This window comes from Berghia stephanieae, chromosome 2 (assembly GCF_034508935.2).
Source record: "Berghia stephanieae isolate SIO BIC M18660-M18661 chromosome 2, UCSD_Bste_1.3, whole genome shotgun sequence".
NCBI classification, from domain to species: Eukaryota; Metazoa; Mollusca; class Gastropoda; order Nudibranchia; family Aeolidiidae; genus Berghia; species Berghia stephanieae.
The window spans coordinates 5,925,363-5,937,862 of record NC_088361.1 but is presented as its reverse complement, the minus strand read 5'-3'; the positions used below and the strand labels follow the sequence as shown (position 1 = coordinate 5,937,862).

Genomic DNA, 12,500 nt, shown 5'->3' with positions numbered 1-12,500 from the left:
GACAAAAATATATTGTTATATCGCCTAACAGGCGTCATGTTTCCTTGTACATGTTACGTCAGGGACCCTTTGTTAAGCGCCTTGAGTACTTTTAGTGAATATTGCACTATATAAAAGCACAGGGTTTGTTTTGTTGGGGGTTTTTTTTTTGTTTGTTTTTGTTTTTGTATTTTATTTCTAATTATTTTTTTTTAAAGGACGGGGGGGGGAGAGACGGGGAGGGAATGTTCTTGACATTTATGTAGAATTTTCTACTAATGATTTTTCTTTTCTTAACTCCTAGGTGTTGTTGGTCTCACAATGCCCAGATATTGCCTTTTTGGAGACACAGTCAATATGGCCTCTCGAATGGAATCTAATGGAGAAGGTAAACTTCATTGGTTGAATAAGATTGGGTGTAAGGGAGCTACCAACATGCTTTCATGATAACTTTGTTGAGTTTTACCATTTTTTTGTTAGCTGATTTGCTTTATTGTTAACTATATAATACATTATGTTTTCAATACCTGCAATCTATATTTGTTTTTTTTTTTTTTTTGTTTTGTGTTTTGTTATTTGTTTGGGGGTTGGTTTTTGTTCTTTGTTTTTTGTTTTTTTGTTTTATTTTTGTTTAGGGGGTGCTGTGGTTAAAAAAATACATGGCCATATGGATATAGTTCTTTCCATTACTTTTTATGATTTGTAAGCTGGTCTATAGACTAAATGTTGACAAGAAAAATGCATGTTGTTTGAACCAATTTGAAATCATGTTGGACAGATTGCTAACTATCCTGAAACTTACGGTAAGGGCAATGCCCACTAAAAATGTTCAAAGCACTTTATAATTGGTTCAAAGCTAACATCAACAAATAAACGACACCAATAAGGCGCTCTTACATTTCTTTTGATATGGGCAAAGCTGACAGCGGCCAAGGACTCATTTTATACCTGAATATCGTGAGAGAAGATTAAAGGCCATTGTTGACGATTAAATGAATTATTAAGCATGGACTTAATCACTTAAATATGTTGCAATCTGATTTTTACCACATCTGACTTTTTTTGTTATTCAATTTATAACAGACCCCATTACACTCAATAGCGGATATCCGTGAATGGAGTAAGTCCATTGCATATAATATCAATCTAAAGGTAAATTTGTGTGTTTATTTGACTTAGTGATGTAATCTGTGTTAGATCATCATATGATGGCATGTTCTTTCGAACAAATTGTGCCTTTCCAAGAGGACATGAATAGAATAGACAGTATTCCCGTAGAGACGCACAAATGCTGGTGAGTGACCAACTATTCTCGATATCTCTTTTTCACCAGAGTTTACATTAAAACCGGAACTGAACACACAATTATATTTTCTGTATTGAAAACTTCAAATCATTGCAAATAAATATTGCGTCATTCAATGTGCGTGGATTATCTTCTAATAGTAAGACTACCAATATTATCAAGGATTTAAAGAGATACAATCTCAGTAGCGAATGCCTTCAAGAAACGAAACGACCCGAAACAGTCAAGATCATTGAAGGGAATTGACTAATAACCTTTCCACACGAAAACAGACAGGGGGGCTTGGGATTTCTATTATCGCACGCATGGCTACCACATCTGGAAACATACGGGATCATTCATGATAGATGTTAAAAATTATGAACTCTGCGAATATATTAAATAACAACAGATCTGCAATAATAATCAACACACTTATGCCCACCGCAGTATCAACAGTAATCGACGCTGATGAGAGAGAATAAATTTATGATGAAATAGAAAGCCTCATAAACAAACATAGAAAAAAAGATGTCATACTGGTGGGGGATTTTAACTCAAAAATAGGCCAGAAATCAGAAGGTGAATGCTGTTTAGGCAACTAATCCAAAGGCAAAAGAAATTATAATGGTCAACGTCAAATTGATTTTTGCACAGAACATCGAATGACTTTTGTCAATTTTGGCATTCAAGCATCCATCTAGACATCCATATAGAACGCTGTTCTCAACATGTGACGAAATTCTAGGAAAATCAATACCATCACCCCTCCCTTCTTTGTACAATGATGTCAAGTTACCTGAAATGTTCGCTTTATTTTTTACTCAGAAAATTGACACAATTCGACACGACTTAGACAATTTTGAGCTTTATACAGATAAACAGTCTTTCGATGGTGACACTTTAATTTTTTTTCAACCAGTCTCAGAAAAAATTATAAAGAATATAATTATGAAAGCCCCAAATAAATTTTGTGAGTAGACCCCCTCCCAACATCGCTTTTAAATTCTTGCATTGACGAGCTTATCCCATCAATATCTGAAATAATTATTTGGTCTCTGCAAACGGGTATCGTCCCCTCTTGTTTTGAGACAGCTCTCATTACCCCACTTTTAAAGAAACCCTCTTTAGGCCAAAATAATTTTAAAAACTACAGACCCGTTTCAAACCTTCCCTTTATTTCTAAAAAATCCTGGAAAAAGCAGTTCTTTGCCAATTAAATTTACATCTAAAATTGCATGATCTATATGATCCAATCCAATCAGCTTATATGGAAAACCATAGCACTGAGACTGCGCTGTTAAGGGGAGCAAATAATTTGATTTTAAATGCTGGCAAAAATTAATGAGGTGAACATTTTATGTATGTTGGTCATATAGGCTGCATTTGACAAGATTGACCACAACATTCTGTTGAATCGACTCGAACGTCTTTTTGGTATCCAGGTATTGGCGCTGAAGTGGTTCGAATCTTATTTAACGAATCGTCGACAGACTGTTGTGTTTAAAAATGTCAAATCATCTTATAATCCACTAAAATTTGGTTTGATCAGGGATCAGTACTGGGTCCAGTTCTTTTTACAATGTACATGAAACCTCTTGGATCGATTATTTCTGATTTTAATCTAAATTACCAATTTTATGCACACGATAGTCAAATCTTTCAGTCAGAAAAACGACCATTTACATCTTTTAATTGAACGTTTCCAATCTTGCTTTGTTAAATTAAAAAGGATGGAACTGAATAGACTAAAACGTGACGATAGTAAGACTGAAATAATATTCATCGCTAGGCCAGCAATCCTTAAAATGTAGAGTGTGAATAAATCCTTTTAGGAAATAGTGTAATTGAAAATGCTAAGGTTGTTCGAAATCTGAGTTGGTTCAGATTTGTCTTTTACCAGCCATGTTAATCATATCGTTAGGTTAATGCACATGGAAATGAGAAGAATACGTAGTGTTAGACATCTCATTACAAGAGACATCTCTGCCTTGTTAGTTGATTCTCTAATACTGTCAAAACTAGACTATTGCAATTCTCTCCTCTCTTCAAAAATAAATACAAAATAAAATCCTTTCAGGTAGCCCAGAACGATGCTGCCAGGCTTATTTATAGAAAGAGGAGAAATCAATCTGCATTTGTTAAGAGAACTCAACTGGCTTCCTGTTGAGAAACGTATGAATATAAGATCTGGACTATTGTTTTCAAATCACTGCACTCTGATTGTCCTGGATACATTAATGACATGCTTAAGTTCTACGTCCCATCCAGAAATCTGAGATCAAAGTCTGATAATCACATACTTGTGAAGCCAAAAATGACTCCCAAAATTGGCGAGCATGCGTTTGAATATTCGGCACCCCTTATCTGGAACTCCCTTCCAAGATATATCAGAGACAGAAATGATGCAGATTTGTTTTAAAAACATCTTAAAACGTTTCTTTTTAGAATTATATTGCTTTGTTTTATATTGCATGTTTGAGTGGTTGTATGTTTGAGTGAAAGTAGCCTTGTTCCTGTTAAGCGCTTTGAGCTTGTTGATATACGAGGTAACGCGCTATATTAAAACCATATATTATATTATTATTATTATTATTATTATTATTATTATTATTATTATTATTATTATTATTATTATTATTATTATTATTATTATTATTATTATTATTATTATTATCATCATTATATTATTATTATTATTATTATTATTATTATTATTATTATTATTGTTATTATTATTATTATCATCATCATTATCATCATCATCATCATCATCATCATCACCATCATCATAATCATCATCATCATCATCATCATCATCATTATTATCATTATTATTATTATTATTATTATATTATTATTATTATTATATTATTATTATTATCATCATCATTATACATCATCATCATCATCACCATCATCATCACCATCATCATCATCATCATCATCATCATCATCATCATCATCATCATCATCATTATTATCATTATTATAACCACATGGGAAGGATCAATGAAAGTGGATGACAATATCGTAAAGATTTATAACTCGAGCGTTACAAAAAAAACACCTGAACAATGCAAGGACATTTTCTGGAACAAGCGTAAGCACTAACTACTTTCAAGCAGTCAGTTGGTGAAATAAGACTTTTTAAACCCAGACCAAAACCAGCAACATATTTTACTGGCGTAAAAGATGAAGATATACGTAATGCATTGAAAAACAAACTGACAAACAAATCTGAGCTTATACATATCAATGCGGAAACAAACCCTGCCCAACAACACCAGAAATTGATAGACACTATCATTTCAGTCAGAGACGAAGCTCTTCTTAACACAACAAATTTCAAAAGGAGCTTCTGTCCACTCCTCCAACAACTTTCGGGAAAACAAAAGCAACTTAGACACAATTTTAACATTTGCCACGATGAAGAACTAGAACGAGAATGGAAAACACAGAGAAAGTGATCCATAAAATCAAAGCACAATATATTGTCAATTATGAAAGAAAAATCGACAGCATGGCAATGGAAATAGAAACAGCCCCAGACAGCACGAAAATATTCAAAGCTGTTAAAAACATTCAACAGAAACAAAAAGTCGTCTTATAATATCTGATGATGAGGGTATAGTAATCTATGATGACAAACAAATAATTGTAAGAGTTAAAAACTTCTTCGAGAATAAGTACAAAGGGGGCCAACAGATAGAACCATCCGAATAGCCCGAATCAAGACTGGAAGAACCAATAACCGATCTTGAGACCAGTGCAGCGATTTACCAACTAAACAATCATAAGGCCCCGGGAATTGACACCATCAAAGCAGAGGAGCTAAAATGTCTGAACCACACCTAGTCGCCATTGTTAATGTGTTTAATGGAATGTTCCAAGATAAAAAAAAAACATCTTGATGTCGCCTCCGGTAAACTACTTCTGTTGAATAAACTAAACAAGAAAAGAGGACCATTAGAAAATCGAAGACTAATTGTTCCTCTTTCAACACTTAGAAAACTGCTCAACGTATTAACACTCAACAGAATAAGATCAAAGGTGGAGGAATATCTGTCACCGACACAGAGCGGATTCAGAAAAGATAGGAGTACCAGTAACAGTGTATAGGCTCATAGGTGGTTGAAAGCCAGAACTGAAAAACACAGTTATACATAAGGATTGGCAGCACTAGCGCTTCACTAAAGGCATATTCTTTTATTTTCATTAATGATGTTCGTCCTGTTCCAAACGTTGTGTAGTTCTCTGAATGCTGTTTGAGCTAGCATTTTGTTTGATACAATCTGCAGAACAAAGCTTTTGGAAGTACTAAACATATTTCTCGAAACAGATCATATCCGACTAATAAGATCACTGCTGGTAAACACAACGTTTGCTTTTCTTCTGGTGCGGAAACAGTTTCACAATTAACATCGCTGGGAACTCCCCAAAGAGACAGTCTGAACCCAATCCTTTTACCGTATATTTGGAAGCAGCACTAAAAGAATTAAGACAAAAACTCCCGATTCCTCAAATCCTTACCCGCGAACTGATTTACGCAGACGATGTTGATATCATATTTGATACAGCAGACCTGACGAAGCAGCACATAGATACCAATAATATCAAATACTCTGAGACATTGGAATCTACAGGTCGACCAATCCAAAACAGAAATTACATGGTTAACAAGAAACTAGCGTTATGGAAAAGTGTAAGAAAACTCGGAAACTTGATTCATGAGAATGAAGACATCAAACGGAGAAAAATGCTAGCTCAAACTGCATTCAGAGAACTACACAACGTTTGGAACAAGACAAACATCATTAATGAAAATAAAAGAATACGCCTTTAGGAAGCGCTAGTGCTGCCAATCCTTATGTATAACTGTGATATGTGGGACCTTACAAAAAAAAGAATTTGGATACCCTGGTCTCCCTTCATCGCAAAGAATTGAGACGAGTTAATGGGGTACATTGTCCAGGCAAAATCAGAAATGAGGATCCATATGAGAGATGTATAGTACTCCGACGAGATGAAAATATCCCAGCAGAAACCTAAATGCAGAGGCGTGGCGTATTGACGGCATATGGTGGTGCCATGATTAGAAGAAGAAACAAACTTCTAAAACAGTGAATACGATTAAGAGGAAAGAGCACATGTTAAAAACTCTCTTTTTAGAAAGGTGGGGGGGGGGGGGGTCGATAGTTTCCACAAGTGGACAATACTCACAAAAGCAAATAATTCATGAAAACAACAAGCCACAAAGAAAAAATCACTCCACTTAAGTACTTAAGAAATCAAACAACACACCAAAGTATAACTGTTGACAATCTTCGCTTTCTCTCTCTGACTGACACAAATACACACGCACAAACACACACACATACACACACAAATACACACATATAAACACTTATACACATGTAACCATCAACTCGGCACTACAAGCAAGAAATATGTTGGTAAATTCGTCCACCATGCTTCGTTGCATACAATTACTTTATTTAATAATCGTGAAATGGAGGTTGGGGGGGGGGGGGATTTTAATATGTCATATTTTTAAGTTTTATGTTGTTTCTCTTTGCTGCTTACAAATAAACTTGACAATGATCAGTGTTTTTGACAGTTAATGTAATAATTTGGATGGCCGAAGTTACCCTAATTATGACGTAAATGATGTAACATTGGAGCGTCCCCCCAATCCAACGGTGGAGCTCTCAGATCCTGGCACAAGTCGAGGGTTTTTCCGCTATTTGAAGATAGTATAATTCGACCCAGTTTCTCGCTCAATCAGCTGTAGCGATACTAATGGATAGAGCATTAACTGGAGCTTTGGATAACTTTGCACCATGGCAGTGATGTCACCAACACACGAGTCGGCGCAGTGCGTGAATCGGAATCTTGAATAGAGCGGAGACTAAAAAGGCAGTATGTTGTTGGCGAGTTGGCGAAAGACAGTGAAGTTATAATTTCTCAGTTTTATTTTAATTAAATTATGCTGTTAATGATTTTTAAAAGATTGGTGCGGTGCCTGGCACCATTCGATCCAATGGTCCCACGCCACTGCCGAAATGGATGATTACTTCAAACAAGGAGCCAAATACAGAGGCCATATACCAACTTCACGTCCAACAACATCGAATCATGGTCTCAAAAAATATCGAATACATTAAGAAACAACAACAAAAGAACCGATTTAAGCAACACAAGGAAATATCCGATTGCCTTAGTACCTTAACAAATATGTTGACATTCAAAAGCTAAGAACACTCACTGGACAGAGATTTATGGAAACAAATAACTAATTGGATACTAGAAACATACAGACACACTCGAAGTAAACAAACAAATTCACGGCAAGCGTCCATAGAGACAGTGCAGCCATATTATTCATTCATTCATAACACTCAAATTTGGTGACAAGTACTGTCTGCGGTTGATTAGCGTCTACTCAATTATACATATAAAATACCTTGCATTTTGTCTTTATTTCCCCTTAAGCTCTTAAGATCCATGTTAGTGAAGACACTTACAAGGCGTTGTCGTCATTAGGAGGGTACATAATGGTGAGAAGAGGAGAGATCGACATTAAAGTGAGTAGATTACCTACTTCTAAATCTAAAAATTCAAAATATCTATCAAGAAGAGAAATTGTAGAGCCTTGAAGGATATACATATTTATAGAGTGTATATTTAAAGTGCCCAGAGCTTGTGTTTTACACGAGAATGAGCGCTATATAAATGTGTATTATTATTATTATTATTATTATTAGAGAGCTGGTGTTGTTAATCCTATTCGATGAGAAAAAATCTTGACTCTTAGTAATCATCCGTAATTTCTTAGTTTATAAATGGTTAATGTATCTTCTTTTTAGTTTGTTTGGGTTTAGTTTTAAGAAAGTTAATCTTTAAATTATCCATCATGTCAATATACATTTTCAAGTCTTATGAATTTCTGCATTACAAAACTTTTTCGTATTTTTGTTTGTCATTTTCCAAGGACTCACGATGCGACCTTCCGATCTGAAAGCTAGTGTCATACCGTAAGACCATAATAGGGCCCCGCACACGAACAATATTAATATAAAGTCATTTTAACTTTTCCGAGTAGTTGCATTGCTTTTATTTATTAATTCATTTATTCATTTCTTTACTTATTTGTTTATTTATTTATCTATTTATTAATTTATTTATGAATGAAATTCATGAATTTATGCTTTAGTTGTTGATTTGTTTTTTGGGGGTTTTTTGTGTGTGTTTTTTTAGATAAGCATTGGGCCTTGGGGAAAGTGATACCCCATTTATTCATTAATTTAATACTGTTCATTCCCGAGACAGAAGATCGAACTCGGATCCAACAAAGATCACCAGGTTCAATATTTCTGTTGGTAGAGCATTGGCCCTATAATATGCAAAGTTACCTATATCGATCAGGGTTCAATTGACATTTTTTGACTCCTTTCTCTCTCTCTCTCTCTCTCTCTCTCTCTCTCTCTCTCTCTCTCTCTCTGCTCTCTCTCCCCCCCCCCTCCCTCTCCACGGATTCAACGAAATCGACTGTAGTACGGCTATATAGCCTTCCAGATCGAATGGTCCTGGGTTCGAGCCTCGCTCTACGCATAGTTAAGTCCTTGGAAAAGGCTTTTTACTCATATTCTCTCACCGTACTCAGGTATAAATTGAGTAGGACCTGGCCGTTAACAGCGCTGTCCTTGTCGGGGGGGGGGGGGGGAATTGCAATACCGCCTAGCAGGCGTCATGTCTAGTTCTACATGTTACTTGTTGATGTTGATCAGAGACCCTTTGTAAAGCGCGTTTAGCACGTTTAGTGGATATTGCTCTATAGAAAAAAAGATGAAGCTCAAGTAGTCTCTGCGCCATTGTATTACTCGGGTTGCAACTCATTTAATGAATCCATTAGTACAGAACATACCTATTTTATTGCTTTGTACACAACAAGTGTTTTTTTTTTTATCTCAGGCCTTTAATAATAACTATATGATATTCAAATTATTGAAAGTAATTGTATTGGATTTCTGTCCCTCAGGGCAAAGGCATGTCGATGACCTACTGGCTGCTAAGGAAACATGAGATAGATTCCGAATCTTCAAGGCTGCAATCTTTAACAATTGACAATGACTAATTAAATAGACACAGTGTAAACTCAATATTAATATACACCTTCACTTCCTGACGAGAGCGAATGCTTGAAACGATATTGAAGAAGTTAAACAAAATTATACTTGAAATATTTTATGAATAGCTCCTTTTATCAAAAAGTTGAGCACTGTTACTTCATGGTTTTTGTTTTTATAATTTTATATACACAATATACATACATTATACAATCGCATGGCCGTTGATTTTGCTTGTTTACTTCTCCACAGTATTATGATGTACGAATGAAACTTATAGTCAGATTTTTAATATGTGGCGCGTGTTTTTTCTTCTTTTTCTCAGCTGTCCCTCAATGCACAGCTGCAAAAGATTGTATGAACCTCTGAATCAATTTGTCTTAATTAAAAACTATTTTTTTTCATTAATTGTAAAACAAAATTTCGCTTATAACAGCTATATTAAAATCGATATCTGGTAAGGATCGTAACTCATAGAGGATTAAAATATACAGTATCAAAATTATGACGTTTCCGCTTATCCATTTTGAAGGAATTGGTTAAAATGGAAAGTTCGGTTAATTGAAACTGAAACGATATACATTCAGTGCCTGATTATGAAGGAACGAATGGCAATCCTTAACTATCAGACGTCTATATTTTATAACTATAAATAATCAATACTGATGAATACAAATGAAAGTGAACATTACGCACTTTCAACATTATTTTGAACACTTGTCCATCAAATATTCATCGATAAAAATGACCATCTTGTCAAAAACTCCAAAACCCCATACTCCAAAGACCGAATTATGAGATTTCGTGACAATGTTAGGGTTATTTGAATAGATTAATATTTGAAAGACAAGTTTTCTGGCTAAAATTCAAAAACGTGTTTGTCAGAGTATGGCAGAATTGTCATGATGTGAGTATTTCTCCTAAACGCATGGGATTTTAAGCAGACATAATATGTTTGATATACAAGTTGTAAATAAGTAATGTGGATTATAACTTAGATGAAAAATTACACCTTCTTTTAAAACCCCTTCATGGTCAATAACCCTTATAATAACCGTTCACTATCACAGAAGCAAAGATGTTCAGTCATTCTGTTGTAACGAGAGATTTTTAACCTTCATATGAGACAATACAATAATCTCAAGTTAACTTATTAAGTTCACGCTCGCTTTAGTTTATCTTTACGATAATATTTGGAAGGAAAACATTGTTTTTCATAAACAAAACCGTAAGCAATTAAACAGTTATCTGCCGTACTCTGGAAAAACTCGTATTGAAAAAATTAGCCAGAAGAAACCTCATCTTGGCAAAAAATGATCAAACCTAGGACTTCGCGAAGGACGAGTATTCTAGCTACAATTGTTTTAATATGTATGGCAATCAGCAGAGTAATTTGTTGACCCGACGAATATCTCGCATTGCAAAAGGGTAATAGGATCTCTATATTACAGTTATTCCATTTCAAATGTTGTCATTGACCCGTTGGATTTATTTTCTACTTGGTCATCAATGACAATCATTTTTTTTTCAAACTTTTAAAGTTGAAAACCAAAACAAATGAAAATCCATGTTCCTAATTAGTAAACAAAAGAAATAGAAGATCACGCGTTTTGTTTTTTTTTTTTTTTCACTTATGGATTCAATAGAATGTGTTGACTTGTTGATGCATTTATAAAAGTCATTTTAAATAAGTATCTAGTAGTGTGGGGTTTTTTTTGTTTTTGCATTTTCTTCAAACGTACTCACAGGTGATCAGTAGTACTTTTAGCACGTAAAAGTGTCTCATTTATTTCATTTTCATTATATTCCCATTGTCATTGTAAGTCAGTAAGAATTTAATGAAAACGAAGGAAAGAGAAAAACGTACCGAAAACTGGAAGAAAATAAAATAATGATAACTCGATATGTTTTTATGTTTTCTCTTTGGCCGTACACATATTATATTTACAAGGACTCGTATTTCGTTCAAAATAGTCTTGATTGGAATGTTTTGGACGATTGTGTCCTCCAATGCCGCTGAAACAATGTGTCACATATCGTCATCAGTTAATCCACGAAGTATCTCATACTTGTATATAAACCAGCATGCATTTATCCTACAAATCAATGTAGCGCTTTGTGTTGTTTGAACGGCTGTTCTTGAACGATTCATTTCCATTATTAATGCTATGCATATCCGCGTCTGCGGTCAGCCTGTAACTTGCGCTATATTATAATAAGGTGTACTCGTCAGCCCATTTTATAACAATAACATTCCCTAGTGTAAATAAATTAAAATAAAAAGTCCTCGCTTCGTGGATGAGAATGCTTCGTGTTGTTTTGTTCTAAACTCAGTGTCTTTAAATAGGATCCTAGCTGCTCTAAATCTGCAATTTTGCAGAGAAAAAAAAAACAAAAGAACAATACAAAAATCTGATGTTTGACATCAAATTAAACAAGATCACTTTTAATTTGTCTGTTCTTCAGTTTGTAGAATGTATTATTACTCGTACTATTGATGTATCTAATTTAAATCCAATATTTTATCATTATTTTATTACGAATGTTATTAATTTTATCATTAGCGATATTTTTTTTATTATCGCTACTTTTCTTGCTGCCTTGATCCTGTTTGTTAAGTGCTTTTGGTTTGTTTGTTATTCTCACATGGATACAATTAACCACAGTTCTTTGTGCTGGACCAATCAGCTGGTGGCCAAGTAAGTTGACGAGATAGGTCCAATGGATTCGAACAGAGGGCCTGGTCTGCAGTCCTAGGTTACGTTCTGGATACATGCAACATACCTGGTGGAAACTGTGTGATCTCTGAGTAAATGTTAAAGTATGTTTAATTTTATCGTTCCTTCTTGTACTCAATGATATGTGACCCTTCGCCTCAAAACGGTATTAAGTCGGGTTGGTTAAGATGTTGAAAATTGAATTCATAGCCAGAAATATCAGACTTGTGTTGAATTTATATGATTTATTGAGGAGAATGACAACCATATTTTAGAGTGTGAATGCCAACAATTTATATTTTTGACCAGTTTAACATTAAATTCGGCTTTTAAGCATCTAGTTCGTTCCGGCATAATACCGTTTTGAGCCGATGGGTCACATATGTGTGT

At 34.6% G+C, this 12,500-nt stretch overlaps 1 protein-coding gene across 1 annotated transcript in view; it reads left to right on the top strand.

Annotated features, from left to right (window-relative positions):
• LOC144964221 (atrial natriuretic peptide receptor 1-like) overlaps window positions 1–12,500 on the top strand; it is a 123,150-nt gene that overhangs the window by 110,524 nt on the left and 126 nt on the right. Inside the window, exons 21-23 of the mRNA XM_078898236.1 lie at window positions 284–367; window positions 7,760–7,851; window positions 9,306–12,500. The exon at window positions 9,306–12,500 is cut by the window's right edge and continues 126 nt beyond it. Coding sequence (XP_078754362.1) covers window positions 284–367; window positions 7,760–7,851; window positions 9,306–9,401 — 272 coding nt within the window. The 3' untranslated portion in view covers window positions 9,402–12,500. The remainder of the gene's footprint in view (window positions 1–283; window positions 368–7,759; window positions 7,852–9,305) is intronic.